This window comes from Balaenoptera musculus, chromosome 12 (genome assembly GCF_009873245.2).
Source record: "Balaenoptera musculus isolate JJ_BM4_2016_0621 chromosome 12, mBalMus1.pri.v3, whole genome shotgun sequence".
In the NCBI taxonomy this organism is placed as follows: domain Eukaryota; kingdom Metazoa; phylum Chordata; class Mammalia; order Artiodactyla; family Balaenopteridae; genus Balaenoptera; species Balaenoptera musculus.
Window position 1 is genome coordinate 59534412 of NC_045796.1, and position 17534 is coordinate 59551945.

Sequence of the window (17534 nt, forward strand, 5' to 3'; positions counted from 1 at the left end):
TGTGACTTGTCCTCCTCTTCCTAGTAACTGCAGTGAAACCCCAGAGAGCATGTGGGGAGAGGGAATGGGAGGTAGAGGAGGTGTTTTCCAATTTTAGCCCACAAAATTATATTCTTTGTGATATCCTTCCATTAGTTAGCATTAATTTTTTATACCCATAAAGTCACTGCTTCTAACTTTGCCTTCTAATTACAGGCCTCCCAGTAGTGACCTTGAAGAGTATATTTTCTCTTCTGTAAAATGGGACCCATTCAGACAGCAGGAGATTGTTGAAAGGTGTACATGGGAGGCGGGGGACCTACATAAAGCAGATCAGCACCTCCAACAAAATAGATCCTCCTTTAGTATTTGTTGAATGAATATTAAAGTGTACAAATCATAAAAGCACTATTCAAGTTTCCTTTTTCTTGCTTCCCATGGGAAGTTCTGTCGAAGTGTACGTAACAAGAAATAGTGATTATACAGTTCCACAGTTCTTTTTGATGAGAAATATTGTGTGTGGGTGTGTTTTTCCTTGAAGGTCATTAGCTTTTTTCCATAAAGATGAAAACACTTAGCATGATTAACAATGGTTTCAGAAAACAATTGTTTTGCCTGCTAGCTGGGTGCCTGTGAAATGCACGTATTAAAAATTGTATATTTTCCTATTACAACAGTACTTAAAATTTATTTAATGAAAAATTGAAGTATTCAAGTGTCCTCTGATTTATTGTATTATGGAGTCTCCTTGAAAACCGTTTTCAAATTAAGCCATTTCTTTAAAAGATCTGCTGAAATTGCTAAGTGAACAAACTCTCATTCTTATCTTTATTTTTATTAAAGATTGCACAAACTGGAACCAAGATGAAAATACTGAATCCACTGTACATCATTCATTATAAAACAACATACATCACATTTGTACTCTACCAAATAGGACATCTTCTTTAAAATTATATATTGCGTGCTCTTAGATTCATGCTTTAGATATTTTACATGTCACTATTCTCTTATAAATAATTGCAACTTGACCAATTTGTACACCTGCTACCACTATATCTTCAGTGCAGCAAGGCGCAGTCTTTGACACGAAAACAGATGAAATGGAAACAAGTGTATGGATGTCACATCTACCGAATTGCGACTACTGTTTTGCCTATGCAGTGAAATGCTAATGTAAAATACACACACAAAACGTCGTTTCAAAAGGCACAATTTTCTCCACAAAAAAGAACAATTTAAAAATACGTGGCGGTTAAATTCGGCACCCTCGAGGGCGCTGTGGCTTCACATTAATGTGATCCTAAACCTCGAGAGCAGACCGCCTGGCTTGGGGGGTGACGGAGCCTATCCGCGGAGTCCGGGGGCCTGGAGCGCGCTGGGACCTGCGGCCCTCGGGATGCTCGGAAGGCAAGATTTTTTCAAGCCACCTCGAAACCTTTGCTCACAATTTCAGCATCGGACCAGCGACTTCTCACCGTTCCAAATGCGGCGCCCGACCAAAACAAACCGGTTTTGTCCATTGGGCCCTTCTTCTCACCACCAGCAGTTCCTCTTCTCCCAGAACAGAAGCCCCTCTTCTCTCTGTCCACGGCCCCACACTCCCCGCTTCCCGGGAAGACTCGTTACGAGTCACGCTCGCCACCGCCCCCGGCCTCAGGGTCGCTCTGGTCGTCGGTGAAGCAGACGTCCACGTCGCTGTCGTTGTCGCTCTTGGGCTCCCCCGGCTCCGGGGGGTAGTCAGGCTCCGCGCCCGGGCCGTCGGCCGCCTTGGCCAGCAGGTTCTGGCCGGGGTGGCGGGACTTGACGTGGCGCTCCAGGTCCCGGCGGCGCACCAGCACCTTGCCGCAGAACTCGCAGCGGTAGGGCGTGTTGCCCTCGGCGTGCAGCCGGATATGCTTGTTGAGATTGCTGGGGTCGCCGAAGGGCCGCAGGCACACTTTGCACTTGAGCGGCTTGTAGCCTGTGTGCGTCCGCATGTGGATCTTGAGCCCGTACTTGCGCGAATACAGCTTGCCGCAGTAGAGGCACAGGTGGCCCGTCTTGGGCTTGCCCGCGCCGCCGCCCCCGCTGCCGCAACCCCCAGCGCCACCCGCCGCCACGACGGCCGCGGGCAACGTTCCCGCGTCCAGGCGGCTGCGGCCTTTCCCGGCCGCCATCTCCGACAGTTGCTGCGTGTGCATGGCGATCTCTCGGTCGATGCTAGCCAGGGAGCCCAGCTCGGCCGGGCTCAGAGCAGTCGCCGCCGCCGCCGCCGCCGCCGCCGCCGCCGCGGGCCCACTGAAATAAGAGAGGGACTCCGGATACTTGAGCAGCCCGCCGAAGTGCAGTTTGAGCGGGTAATAAGTGGCGGCGGCCGGTGAGCCGTAGAGTAGCTCCCCGTTGTAGACGGTAAAGGCCGGCATGACGGCGGGCAGGTGGCTGCACTCGCCACCCGGGTAGCCTTTGAGGCCTCCCGCGTCGAGGGCGGGCAGCACGCAGCGCTCAAGGGGCAGCCCGGCCGCCGGGGGCAACTGCGCGTAACGCGCTCCCGGCAGCTCGGCGGCGGCGGGCGGGGCGCGCTCCACGTGCTTGAAGGCGGAAGCTTCTTCCGGGGGCCCGGGGAGCAAAGGGAAGCCGCGCAGAGCCCCGGAGCAGGGCAGGCCAGTAGGAGGCGGCGGGTCCCCCGCGAGCAGGCACTTGGGGTGGTGGTGGTGGTGATGGTGCCCGTGGTGGTGATGGTGGTGGCCCGCTTCGCCCGCCGCTGGGTTCTCCCCGCTTCCCGGGCGTCCGCCCGGCCGGCCCCCGCCCAGCAGCCTGCTTAAGGCCGGGCTGGCCCCAGGTTTGCCGCCGCCCTCCTCCCGGTAGGGGTCGCAGTGCGCGGCCGCGGCTGCCCTGGCCAAGCCAGCGGGCTTGAAAGCCGAGCGCACGCCAGGATAGAAAGCCAAGCCGCCGCCCCCCGCTGGGGAACCGCCCACGATGCCGAGGAAGTGGCCGTGTCCCCGGGCGGCACCACTCATGTCCAGGATGCGCTCCGGCTGCTCCTTGCCCTTCTTGGACGGCCCCCACTTGGCCAGGGGTGGCGAGGTGGCCGAGGGCGCGGAGGAGGCCTCGCGCTTGATGCTCTCCCGCGCCCCGCAAGCCTGGAGGGCCGGCGGGACCTGCGGGTGGGCCCGAAGAGTGCCCGCCGGGGCGGCAGCAGCGAAGTCTGGCGCCGGGGGTTTCGGGGAGAGGCGAAGGCCATCTGCGGCCGGGGCAGCACCTTGGCGAGCCGTGTGCTCGTGGTGCAGGTAGGCGCGGCCCCCGCCGCTGCTGAGCACACAGTGGAAACGTAGGTGCGCCTTAAGGCTGTTGGGGTATCTAAACGTCCTCCAGCAGTACCAGCAAATGTAGCGCTCCTCCCCTGGGCGAGAAAAAGTGAAAAAGCGACCCGGTGAGAAGCAAGCAAGCGAGAGAGAAAGAAAGAGCCAGCGCGCACAACGCAAAGCCCGGGTTTTGACCAGCGGTATGGGGAGAAGCAGGAGTATTCTTGGGTTCCGGCGAATAAGTGAGTTCGGTAGCCCCATTGTAGCGAGGACTCCGAGAAGCCCCAAATGGCCAACTTTGTCACCATCTCCATCCTCTGAGACTACTCAGGGGCCGAGAGGGGTGACCTGGGCCTTTCCAACGAAGACTTCCTCCGGGCCATGCGAGCAAATCTTCGTTGGGAGGGCAGCGCTCAGGCAGGCTGGCCAGGGAAGAGCCGAGAGCAGCTGTTGCTTTAAATCAAGTGTTTGGGGCTGTGCTGGGCCTGGGCCCATCTGTTGGCGTTTGCAGAATAGGTGGCGTATGTCAAGGAGTTTGGGTAAACTGAACAAAGGCCAATCTAATGGTCGTGAGCGCCTCATTACCAGGCGAGACAATATCCTGTATGTATGGGCCATATGTAATCATTCCTTTTCATAGAACAATGTCTTTTATGTCCACTACCCACCCTCCCCACCCCCTCCCAGCCTTAAACACTTTGCCTGAGGTTTTCCTGGAGCGTGACCAACTGAAGGACCACATAGGGACTATGATTTGCTATTCTTCAAAATTATTTGTATCTTTATTTCCTCTTTAACCCCATTTAATTTGATGGGAGAAAAGAAAAAGTCTTATGTCCCGATATTCTAAAAACAGAAGGATGATGTTGCATTATCTTGTCAGTTGTTCCACCTGGTAATTAATTAACTCCTAGATAGCTGCACAAATCCAAGCTTAGTAAAGTCCTTGGAAAATATAGTGTGTGTGTGTGTGTGTGTGTGTGTGAATAATATACTCAGCTTTTGATAAGTGCACCATTTTATATCAGGGACTATATACATGCTTTTGGCATCAAACCTTTTTTGTGTGTTTAATATTATTAACATTAGTTGTTTTTAAATTTTGCTAGGGTCTATGAACACAATCAAAAGACACATGTATGAAACAGATTTTGATCACATGGTAGAAGTTAATTTTCTCTCAAAAAGGTCATGTTACATCCCTACAGAGAACAGCGAACTTGCAATTGGGTGTCTTTTTAAGTGTTGTGGTTGATCGATAATACTGAAGGGAAGGATGTCTATGAGAAAGAAGTTAGTTGAGCCACAAGGAAGTATCCAAAGTAAATGTCAGTTTCATTAAATGTAATGGGAAAGTTAAATTTTTCCTCCTTGCACACAAGTAGCTTAAACTTCTAAAACATTACTACAGAAACAACAATGGGGAGAATTTTCAGATAGTCCTCCCTTCATGTATTTTGCTTCTGAATTTGTATAAAGCAAGTAGTCCTCCCAGATAACTAATGTGGAAGTTCAAGTAAGGAGCAGATTATTCCAGCTGAAGCCAAGGTAGAGCAGAATGAAAAAGAAGAAGGGAAGAGGATTTGCCTATGTGCCCTATCCTAATTATTTATGGAAGACTTAAATAAAAATCAATTCAATATTTCTGTTGTATTGAACAGCCATGTAAAATAAATCTTCATAAAAAGAGAGAGAGAAGAGACTTCCTGAGTTCTCTTGGTGGGTATGTTGATTTAATATCTTAAGTAACCTTTCTGCTAAGTTCAGAAGCTCCCTCTCATCACCCCTTTTTAAAGAGGGCATTTTCAGAGGCTGCCCTAGAGTGACTCAGCTCAATGCAAAGCCAAGTAAGCTTTGTTCCTAAAACAAAGAGTATTTTTGTTAATCTTACTATGGAATTGAAACCCACTGGGGTTAGTCAATATTGGAAGAATAGCAGCCATCCCTACTTATTTCTTCCTCTTTTCAAGGTTTAAGCAAATGTATGTTTTCTGTTTCACTGTGTTTGGTTTTTTTTGTTGTTTATCCTAATGAACTGACATGTTCTCTGGATTCTGAAATCCAACCTATGCCAAAAGTACCAAACACACTTCATAAGTGATTTTTCCTCCTCTCCCGGATGTTAACTCTAACGTGGTCAAGATTTCAAGCACCTCAAAGCTGTGGAAGTCAGGGTTCAAAGTAACCCACACATTCCCCGAAAGGAAAATGGTGTCTCTTTTGATATCTGTGACCATATGATGTTTATAGGCTCTATTGACTGAAATGAAAACATGAGGGCCACCACTCAAAAAAGTTGCTTTTGTACTATTTGAGAGTGTCTAAAGAAGGGTGTTCTGTGCAAAAATTCCTGGCCCCCAAAGGCCAGGAGTCCTTGGAATTGTTCTATAGTGGCAGATTTGAGAGTTTTCCACTATGGGGCTTTTGTCATGTTTCCCTTTTACTGGAAGAAGCTGACAAGAGGATGTAATGTGATGCAAGGGACAAACTAAGATAACTTTTATGAATACTGTACATACAGATCTACCCACAAAATCAATAGAATTAGTTTACAGAAGACAGTGACACTCTGAAGTGAAGTGATTCATCATTTTGAATTAACTTCATTCTCTTATTCATTAATTGTTTAAGTCCCACACTTGTATTAAGATCTTTAACTCTATTTCTAAAGGAATGAGATTGAGCAGGAAATTCAGGAGAATGTGTTAAAATAGTTCACGGCATCCATGATGTTGACTTTAAATATAACTGTCTTTAGGAGAAATTACAAACAAAAACAACTGGCAAAGAACAAAGCAAGTCATGGAAGTGTTGTGCAATAACAAGGAGTCTCAAGATCTTAACTATTTTAGCACCTCCCAGCCTTTTTCCACAGCAAGTGTTCCTCAGTGTTCTAGGGAAGGTTTGAAAATGTTTTTCTCTTTAGTTACTGCACCTTAATTTGCATAAATCCGCTCTTGGCTTTGGAAGGGGTCAAATAAATCTGAGAAGAAACTGGGATACATCCCAGTTTCGATTTAAGTAGGGAGAGGGAAATGAATAAATACCATTTAAATGGAAGGGCCTCAGTACCTGCCAACTGACCAGCTGTAAGTACCGTAATGCTTCTAAAATGCTGTAGAAATACATTACTTTCCTCCAAACCAGTGAAGAGATGCCCCTCGCCTTCAAAAGCATTCCAGGTTTGAGTTACACTTGTTGGAGCTCATGAGGTGGTTACCCTAATACTACGTTAAAGCATCTTTATTGATTCTTAAGTGAGTAAATAACTGTCTCTTTGGGTATGCAATCAGAAAGGATGACCCGCATGAAATTCACGAAGAGTATTTTTTCCCTGCCATCGAGAGTCAGATTATTATGGTCTGTTTTTATCATTTACTGTTGATTTAAAGGAGGTAGTGATGACCTCGCCCCTGCCCACTCCGACAGGGAGTATGAATTCAGTTTTACACAGCGCAGGAAAAAGGCCCTTCAAGTCTAGGGACGGGCCCAAAGACCGGAGGCGGGCTGGACTCTCGCCTACCCGCGCTCACCCGACGGCTTTCTCAGAGGCGGTACCTTTCTCGTCGTGCGTCGGAGTTGCAATCGTGGGGATGTCAAACCACTGCGCCAAGGAGTTGGAGTACCACACGGTCAACTCCTCCCCTGGCTGGACGTCTCGCAGCGCTCGGTAGAAGATCTGGGACGCAAGGAACAGTACAGCTTGCTGTCATTTCCTGGGTAATCGGTCAAAAAACAACTGAGAGGAAAGGTTCGATTCCCCGCCCTGACTCTGTGTGACGCTGGGAAAACTATTGGACCTCTCTGAACCTCAATTCCCTCATTCTTCAAACCGGGAAAATAATAGTATCTGCCTTATAGGGTTATTGGGACGTTTAAATGAGACCTCTAGCTAAAGTGCTTTGCTCTTAATATCAGTGACAGTTTGGTAGATAGAATTGGCAGTGGAGGGGGGGAGCCCACAGTACCTGTCCTCCGGGTAAGTCTGCAATAGCTTCGAGAGTCTGTTCCTGGGGGTTCCTGGCTGCCCGGATTAACCCTATCCACTCCAGGGGGGAGCCCCCCGACTCGTCCACCAGCTCCCCTCTCACAATGCGCACCTGCAACACAAGGAGTGGTCGTTCTCTCGCGTGCCACGGCCAGGCCCACAACCCAGAGGGCAAGTGTATCTTCCACCCCCAGCCGACTCAGGAAAATGGTTGTGCTCATGTTGGCCAGACCGCTGTGGGCTGCTGGGAGGAGAGTAAGTCCTTAGGACCCTTGCTTGGGGGAGGGAGGAAGAGGGGAGGCTGACTAGTATAACAGTTCCCCCCCCCCGACCCCGCCCGTCTTGTCCCACTTTGACAGCACGAGGAGTGAAAGCATCCTGCCCGAGTGCCTGGGCACATCTCGTGCCAAGACGTCTCCCACCCCCACCCCAGGTCTCCGTCTCGCGGTTCTAAGGGCAGCCCCGATACCAGGCTAGAGACGTTTCTAAGTCAGTCCCAGAACGCAGGGTGTCCCGCGCCCCATCTCTTGCCTCCGCATTCCAGCGGCACCGCACCAAAACGCGGAGGTGCCCGCGAGCCCCGCGGCGAAACTGTCTGAACAAAGCGGCCGCGCGCTGGCCGGCCATTTATAAAGCAATTAAAGCGCGTTTAAAGAAGAAGGAGCGGTACAAGGCGAGCCCGGCTATACTACTCTGGGGAAGAGGATGATTGCGTGAGGAGCCAGATGCGGGTCCCGTCGACCGGGCCCGGAGCAGTTCCTTACAAGAAAGCTGTAGTCTAAGGTCCTCTTCCCAGTCACCCCTGCCCACGCCACCGGACTCCTGCCTTCATTCCCGGTGGCAGTTGGCCGACCTTCGCCCGCTGAGACGCCTCGGGGCGGGCGGGGGCCTGTTAGAACCTCTCTCTGGTCGGGGTTCGCGACGCTGTTTGGGAAGTCGGAGCGGGCGGGTTGGCCCTGACGCCTCCCAACTGCGATTCTGGCCCCTCCGAGCCCGGCTGCCGGCGCTCAGCCCCGGTGCCCCTCGAGGGTGGGCGCTCCTCGTCCTCGGAGTCTGCGTCAGAGCCAACACCTGGCGCACCCTCTCTCCATTCACCCCGAACCCGCAAGCAGACACCCACGGAAGGAAACACCTGGGGAGGTTCTAGGAACAGAGTACCCAAGGATAAATTTTTCGGAGACGATGAGATCAAATTATTTGAAGGCAAATTTAAGCCTCAAATTAGCTCATTGAAGGGCAGAAGGTAAGAAAAGTCCTCAGCGCCTGTGAGTTGTATAAAAGAGAAAAGGCACATTTGCCAAGAGAGGAGAGATGCGGCGGGAGGAGGGGGGCGCCTCTGCGAAGAACGCCCCAGCGCTCCGGGGAAATCGGGGGTTCCGAGTGGTCCCGGCACGTAAAGAGCCCCACGCATCCCACCCGGGGGCTGTCCGCTCTCAGCCACGTTCTCTCCCCTAGCCCGGCCCACGTCCAGCTCTCGGCTAGTGCGACTTGTGGGAAATGATCGGAGTCCCGTTCCAACTGACAGAATTGGCAGGTAACGACTCAGTCACCCCTTTCCTCCGCTAGCCCTATCCACCCATTTCCTGGAGGGGATAAGGGGAGGCGAACGAACGGCAGGGGGCGGAGGTTGGAATGGCTAATACCTTTTTCTTGGGCCCGGGCTCCCTGCGGTCTGACAGGTACTTGCCCAGCTTGAAGGTTCCAGGCACCGGTCCGAGGCGCAGGCCGGCCGGGATGCAGCAATCGGCACTCACGCTGGTGGCCGTAGCGCGAGCGGCTCCGTGCATTGCTGCCGCCGCCGCCGCCGCCAGGCAGGCGCTCGGGCGCACTGGGTCCTCGGCAGGGCGCGAGCGACAGAGCCTGAGCCGCACGCTAGCTGGCGAGCCGCGCCCCGACGTGCGTTCTCCGCCCTCGGAGTGACGCGGCCGGACATGCACTGCGCCTTTTCAATCTGGGCGGGCGCCTTTTGGCACCGCTAGCGCAAGGGCGCAGAGTTTGGTGAGAGAGTTGCGCTGCAGAGCAGCTGCAGAGTCCTACCCGAGAAGGTCACATGGAGTGGTTCCCTCAGCCCCCTGCATAATCGAGGCCTCTGAATGGCTGGCGCACAATGGTCCAGGCGACCTTCCCATTCCTAAAAATCCAATTTGTCAAGGGCGAAGAAAAGGCGCTGGTGAATCAAAGGTCCGGCGGGACCATTAATCCTCAGCATGGGGCATTGTCCTCGAGACAGTTACGATATTTTAAGTGACAAATCCACTGTATAATTTCTCCATAAATTTTACTTCCTTTTATTGTTCACCGACAAACCAGTTTTGGGAAATAAGTGACTACTTTAAGTCTACTTGGCTGATTCCTTTGAGCCTTGGTCTACTTCAAAGATTTTTAATTCTCTCCCCTTGGCTTTATTGTAAAGGAGATTAAACAAAGAGATGGGGACTGTTTGGAGGACTTGTTAACTTCTATTGATTTCTGGCGTGTGCCATACAGAAATTAGGCAGGTACTTGATGGGAAAACACCAGAAAATACCTACACTTTTTAAATAACGGCCGTATTACCATTTCAGGCGATTGGGTTCAGGCCAGTCCTCTATTTAGAACCGCTTTACCGTTCCCTCTGTCCAGTTTCGCCCCGAAGTATGAAGCGTCCGGACTAGTTTTGGGAGACGAGGTCAGTTGTTCATCTCTGCTCCCGGGTGCACCCCAGGGCCGCACTTTCTCTGGAGAATCGGAAGAGGCCGCAGGAGCGGACGCTGCGGGGGTTCGCGTGCCCTGACCGCACCCGAGGTTTGAAGAGGGGTTCTGCGGGCTGGGTTTTTAATCATGTCTCCCCTGCACGCCAACCGACGACTCAAGTCCTGCACGCTTTTTTTGTTTTTTTGAATTTTATTTTATTTATTTTTTATACAGCAGGTTCTTATTAGTTATCTATTTTATACATATTAGCGTATATATGTCAATTCCAATCTCCCAGTTCATCCCACCACCACCATCCCCCGCCACTGTTCCCCCCCCCCTTGGTGTCCATGCGTTTGTTCTCTACATCGGTGTCTCTTAAGTCCTGCACGCTTTTCAAGTTTAAAACGAGGATGAATTCCTTGGGGCTAATTTCCCCAGAACCAACACACCAGACTTTTCTTTAAAAAAAAAAAAAAAAAAAGGAAAAGCACTATAGCAAAGGTCACAGAAAAGAGGGCGAGGTGGGCGTTGATAACCTCTGCCTTTAGCCCAGTTCGTAAGCTAGGAGAACGAGTACTTTGGAGCTAAACTAGAATGTTCCTCGTTTTCTTTTAGGGAAACCTCCGATTTGCGTGGGGACAATTATTTTCATAAGTTAGCCGAGTGATCAAATTCATTAGATATTTGTGACAGTTCTGCCCTCACCTGCCACGTGCTGCTCACCCCGAGCGCCACTTCCCAAATCCAGTGGACCGGGACACGAGCCCTGGAGAGGACTGAATGACTCTGTGTTCGGGCCTGGTGTTGGAGGCCCAACCACTGTACAGATGGGCAGAGGACTCCCCGCTGCCGCCACGCCGAAATCTCCACCAGGCTCTGCCCGCGAAACTGCGGTTCTTAGGCCACTGGAGGGGATAACTCTGATTTAACAAGGGCGGCAGAACGCAAGGTGGCGACACCTGTAATTTAGCAGTTCGTCCCACGAAGCCCTCAGAGAAGCTACGTGTGGCACCCTTCGGTGGAGACCTGCGTTCGCAGTACTGGACAAAGTCAAGAGAATGGGGGTCATTTCAGTCTGTGCTCCGTCACTCAGCCTCGGGGAATTACTTCAGAGCCTCAATCTCCTAATCCGTAAAATGGGAATGATGATGCAGACTCTTGGCTTCCATTCTGAGATTCACTAGCGTTTGTGCGAAGGTCAACAGCAATGATCTGTAGAGCGAATGAATTTAGGGGCGCTCCAAAACTCGCGGTTTGCCTAATAGGGGAATCCAAGCCAGGTCAAGGGTCTCAAGTCTAAGCATCACAAGTCAGGCGGGGTGGTGACACACGGATGGCCACTAGGTGGTAACTCCAAGGCCTGTGTAGGCGCGGCAGCTGGAGCAGAAAAGAGCCGCTCGGCGGGTCCGGGCGACCATACGCTGCGGTCCCTCTATCCGTGCATCCACACCGTGCCCAGGGCCACTTTCTGAGGGAGCTGCCACTGATTTTTTTTCTTCTTAACCCTCCAATTGCCTCTCTTCGGGCCGCGAAGGCTGCCTGAGACGGAGAGGAGGGAGCCTTTGATCCAGCTGCCCATGAATGGCAAAAGCCGGGGGAGGGGAGGAGAGGAAGCCGCTCTGAAGAGTTGGAGGGCAATAAATTTAAGCCATGAACATGTCCCTCTAACCTCTGGCCTGGCGACTCCAGGATGACACCCAGTTTAAATTACCAGCACTGCGAGCGGGAAGGGGCGAGCGCGGGGCCTGGGTTCGGGGCTCCTCCCCGGCCCTCCTTAATGAGTGAAAAAGCGTGAACGACACGCGAACAATTTTATCAATAGGACCATGTAAAGGCCGACTGTGAGGAAAGTTATTTATTAATATAGCCAATTGTGGCTGGTTCCCAGCCCCACCAGAAGAAAGGGACTGCGCCAGAGGCATTCACACCAGCTCGCCCAGTTTTATTCTGTCCTGTGGCTCAGAGTTGAAGTTCCCCAAGTGAAATAAATTGTCCACAAAGGAGGAAAGGAACACATTTTCTTTTATTTTTTCTCCCCTAAAAAGCAAGGGTGAAACCAATCTAATGTGCCCAGTGGAGCAAGATGGGCCGTGAAAGGCTGGGTGTTAAAAGTAAAAGCGGACTGTGCAGCAAATGGGATGGAAAATTAAATGAAATTAAATAGCTTGAACGGCCGTATTGTCCCTTATTAAAAAGACACATTAATTACATGGTCTCAGCCTTATTCAAAGACAATGTTGAGACTCAATCAAAACATTCCTCTTGGCTTTTTTATGGACTGAAAATGGACGTCCAGAGGCCCCGTTAAAGCGAAATCCGTTCTGTGCCGAGGTGCGGGGCCAGGAGGGTTTGGGGGCGGCCCACCGCGGAACCGCGCGGCCAATGCCGCCGCGCGGGTAACAGGTTGCCCCTAAACAGGTATAGGCGCGGGAGAGCAGCGGCCCTTCCCGCCACAGGGGCAACCCGCCTGGAGCCCAGTCCCACCTCGCCGCTGCGCCAGGGGGCGGCCCCCGCCCGCGCCTGCTGGCGCCCGAGCGCCGGGCTGGAAACGCTGCCGCGCCGCGCACGTGTGACCCTGCTGGGCTCCGCCTAGAGGGAAAGAGCCCCCGCAGGACTTCTCGCTGAGCTGCAGGTCTCCCGGGCTCAAAGTCCTTGGGCTTCGGCTCCCCAGGGCATCGGAGTTGGCTGCTCACCCCCCTCCGTGGCGCTTGGCCTTAAGGACTCGGGTGTTAGGGAGTCACCAACCCCACCCCACTCCTTGGCCGGCGCGCAGAGTCCCGAACCCCGGGATGGAGGGAGCGGTGCGGGGTCAAGGACAGCAGGCGAGACCCGGGCGGAGGCAGAGGCCTAGGTCTCCACCGAGTTTGGGCCGGAGGTGGCCTGGCCGCGCCCCCCGAGGGTGTCCGCGCCGGCCGGGCGGGCGGGTCAGCGCGGACCAGCTGCGCGGCCCCCGAGGCGCGGGTGGGACATTAAGGCCGGGTCTGAATAGGGCGGCGGCGGCGACGGGCTCTGGGAACGCCACCAGATGACACGCCGGCGACGGGGCCATTTTCCCCTTAATTGCGAGGCCGGTGGGTGCGCCGCGGCCGGGAGGCTCCAAACGCGCGCCCAGGACTCAGCCGGGACGCCGCTGGTGGGTTTTGTGGTGTCTTTTTTGTTGTTTTTTAAGTCCTTCACTGGAAGCGGCTCAATAAAAGTATTCAGAGTCCCTCTCAAGTTGCCTTTTAACCGGAGTTCCCCAACTTATTTCTTGGTTCTTTCGGTTGACATGGTGCAAAGAAAAGTCAGCGAGCTGTGTTGCTGAATTGCAATGTCTCGGGGCACCTTCACATTCAACGCTCCTCTGCCTGCCGCTGCCGAATGAGCCCGCACTCAATTCGATTTTCCTTGCTGTTGGGCACATTTAGGAGCGCCTCTATTTGTGAAGTTCATTTCTAGGCAAATGTATTCAAGAGCTGATGGGAATGAATAGGACCGTGTGTCAGCCGCCCCTAATTGGGATTAAAGCACTTAGGAGCATATGCAGAGAGTGACAGAAATTCTCAGGTTGCATTGTGTTCAGACTTCCACCCGCTTCGACACTCCTCCTCCAAAGGAGATTTATAAAGCTTGCAGGGAGAAACTGAGGAAAGCAAAGCGAAACGGAAAAGAACCGGGCTAATGGCTCAGGATGGGGCTGTGGTTCAGCAAGTGGTGGTGACAGCTTCTGAGAAAAGATGCTGGGGGATAATTGAACGCGGGTGGGGGAGCGGGTCTGAACTCTTTAATCAGAAAGGCGGAGAGTTAAAAGCCGAAATAAAGATGTTCTTGAGATTCCCAGACGGTTTTCCCCCCTTCCCCCCGCCCTTGAAGAGCTCGGTTTTCTTTCTCTTCATCTCTGCCTCCCATCCCCACCCCCAAAGAACATAACCTCTCTTGGGGCAATAATAAGAACAATTTGGTATTTGAATGGGGGGGAAAAGTCAAAAGAAACAAAAGCATCTTCTTTTGTATGTTAAAGAGAACTTCACACCCAAATAAGTCAATGCAAATATTTGCTGATGTATGTGTAAAATATACACACACTATGTTAAAACACAGGCATAATGATAAGTATTCTTATACATTCAGATGTGTATATAGATGTATATTCTCTTGTAAATCTCCACTCCAAGGTGGCCGCTGGGTTTCTGGGCTGAAGGAGACAAGGCCTGTTAAAAGCTGAAAATCATTGAGTTGAGGCTGGGACAGTTGTCTAAGAAGAGAGCAGTGACAGCCTCTTTTAGCCCCTGAGGAGCAGGGAAGCCAGAAATGACAGATGAACACTACACAAAAGAATAGTGAAGGGGAACACGGACTATCTGAATTTCCTTGTTTCTAAGCTCGGGGACAGATGGGGACCTCTCACTTTAGGTGTCATTTTGGTACCATAAGAATGTATCTCCCCCCACCCCCCAAGAAAAAAGAATGTATTTCCAATTAAAAATTATTTTGAGATTTAATATTTTAAAAATCTGTGTGGGGCAAGAGAAAAAAGAGGGAGAAAAGAAAAACAGTTGATGTGTGGACCTCAAGAAGGAATAATAACTAGTGGTTTTTGTAAGAAATTTCTACTCAAAATTAGGTTCCCAAACTCACCATCTCTAGGGACACTTCCCCTACCTGCCTGGTGGGAAGGTGTGTTCTCCAATTACAAGGAGGCTGTCTGGGCCGAGAAGATGATCATGTGACAGATGAACAATCCCCATTGGTGAGCCATAAGTCAAACATTTTTTCTCTCTTCAGTTCCTCCACAGGCCTAAAACCCCTTCTCCCCAAGCGAGCCCGCCTCCTGAAGAAAGAACACGTAAATCTATGTTCAGGAGACACAGAATATTCCTTTAACCCATGACCCAGTGGTGCATAATGGGAGGAAGCTATCCTAGCAGATACCTGTGTAATCTCTAGGACAACCTGTGAGTGATGGAAGTTCATTAAGTGGTCGTTATGATAGCAATAGGAACAAAACAATTTAAATACCCAGCTCAATGTCACAACTAAAAATCAAACTCAGGTTCATAACCAGCATCTCTGAATAACAATTAGTAGGTTCACTAGTAGGATCCTGTGTACTCTCCTAATGTCACCACGAATTATGTGTTTGATTGAAAATGCGATGCCATCACTTGTGTTATTCGTGCTCACGTTATTGTGTCCATGACCAAATGGTGATACATTTTAGTTTCCTGAAAGCATGTTTGAATTTTATAGTAGGGACTTCATTTTATGGTAGGGATTCACATTCAGAAAAGCTTTCAAATATATATATGATCACAACATAAAAATTAGGTAAGGTTACGAAAGGTACGTTTTTATACATATATACAAAACATTTTTCCTAAACAGTTTTATTGAGATATAATTCACATACCATACAATTAACCAATTTAATTCAATTGTACAATTCAATGTTGGTGGGTTGTTCTTTTTTTAGTATATGCACAGCATTGTGCAACCATCACCACAATCTGATTTTTGAACATTCTCATCTCCCCTCCCCAAAAGAAAGCCCATACCCATTTGCTATCACTCCCCATATGTTCCCAAATTCCCTAGGTGTAGGCAACCACCAGTGCATTTTCTGTCTCCAAAGGTTTGCTTATGCTGTAAGCATAAGCATTTTATATAGATGGAACCATATGATATGTGGTCTTTTGCAACAGAATTCTTTCACTTAGCATAATTTATCAAGGTTCATCCATGTTGTAGCATGCATCAGTATGTCATTCCTTGTGTATGGATAATATTTTATTGTATAGATATATCATATTTTATTTATCTATTTATCAGCTGATAGACCTTAGGGTTGTTTCTAATTTGCTGTTATGTATAATGCCACTATGAACATTTGCACACAGCTTTCTGTGTGCGTATATGTTTTCATTTCTTTTGGATATGCACCCGAGTGAAATTGCTGGGTCTATGTTAAACTCTTTGAACAACAGTCTGTTTTCCAAAGTGCTGCACCATTTTACATTCCCACCAGTGGTATATGAGGGTTCAAGTTTCTTCATATCCTCCAACATTTCCTATTATCTACCTTTTTTTTACTATACCCATCTTAGCAGGGGTGAAGTGAAATCTCATTGTAGTTTTGGTTTGCATTTCCCTAATGACTAAATGACTAATGCCCAATCACCTTTTCATGTCCTTCTTGCAATTTGTTTATCTTCTTTGGAGAAATATTTATGCAAATCCTTTTCCCATTTTAACTGTGTTGTCTTTTTATTATTGAGCACACATACATTTTTATAACTTTTTAAATGCCCAACACAAAACAGGCTGTTAGGTTTAACCATCATAACAACACTATGAGTTAGATTTTTTTTGTGAGGTAGATTTTATTATTTATCTTTTACCAATGAGAAAAGTTCAGAGGGGTTAAGCAGCTTGCTTAGAGTCACATAACAAATAATAGACAGAACTCCTCCCACACCTTCTGAGTTCAAAGCCCAGTCTATTTTCACTTGACCACATTATATTCAGAAGTTTTAACTGACATCACATATCTGCTCTTCTCCATGAGGATCATTAAATTATCATGGGATGTCCTGGTGATTGAGAGAGTGGGCTCTAGAGTCAGACTGCTTGGATTCAAATCCTGCCTCTGACACTTACTAACCGTGTGACCTTTAGCAAAAGGAACCTTTCTATTCTTCAGTTTCTTCATCTGTAAAATATGAGTAATAAGGAGACCTACTTCACAGCGTTGTTGAGAAGATTATGAGATGTTGATGGAAAGTGCTTAGCATAGAACTCAGGACAGAGGATGTACTCAAGAATGTTAGTTAGTAATATTTTTTAATGATACTTATGGTACTGTACTGCTAGGCTGGGAATTGTACATGATAAATTAAATGGAGCAGGACTTCTGACACCAGAGGCCACTTAGGCAGGCAGTCACATAAGATATAGCCATGCATATCTCAGGGCAACAAATAATTCATGAGGGGAAGCCTCACTTTATAGACATATTCCAGCTAATAAATGAAGAGTTCAAGAATTCAAATATTATTGTTCTGCAACCCTTCATGGAATAATGGATGCAGGCAATGATCTTCAATGATGACTAGCATCACAAAGAGCAAGCCTCCGAATGGAAATATGCAACACTGCCTGTGAGACAGACTTGTCAGTACAAGCAAGCAAGCAAACAAAATTAAACCTGTATCTGATTTCTCTGATAATAGGAAATAGAGAAGACAGATGAACTTGATAAACAAATCCACGGGGATACAGTCAGAAAAACAGACTGTGGAACGCTCTACTGGACAAATGACCTGTTTTTATTTTTCACAAATAGGTTGCAAGGGGAAATAAGAAAGAGAGGGGGAGTAAAAAGATTTAAAGAGACTTAAAGGATATAATGGTTTTAAAATATGTCCACAGATTCTTTGACAATCCTCCCCTCTAAAGGTGGAGCCTTGAGTGTGAGTCAGATTTAGTAACTCGTTTGTAATGAAGTGACAGTGTGTGATTTTCAAGACTAGGCCATAAAAGGCATTGCAGATTCCACCCTGATAATCCTAGAACTGACTAAATATTTAATGATATGAGAGAGTAATGTTAATTACAAGTAGAGTAATTGT

The 17534-nt window shown here is 49.2% G+C and overlaps 1 protein-coding gene across 1 annotated transcript; it reads right to left on the minus strand.

The window, feature by feature from the left end:
• Positions 1 to 1604: 1604 nt before the first annotated feature.
• On the minus strand, positions 1605 to 9038 carry PRDM13 (PR/SET domain 13). The gene is made up of 4 exons (XM_036871221.1): positions 8895 to 9038; positions 7232 to 7363; positions 6822 to 6942; positions 1605 to 3361 (listed from the first exon to the last, which is right to left on the minus strand). The coding sequence occupies exons 1-4, from the start codon at positions 9036 to 9038 to the stop codon at positions 1605 to 1607; spliced, it is 2154 nt and encodes a 717-aa protein (XP_036727116.1).
• Between the last annotated feature and the right edge of the window lie 8496 nt (positions 9039 to 17534).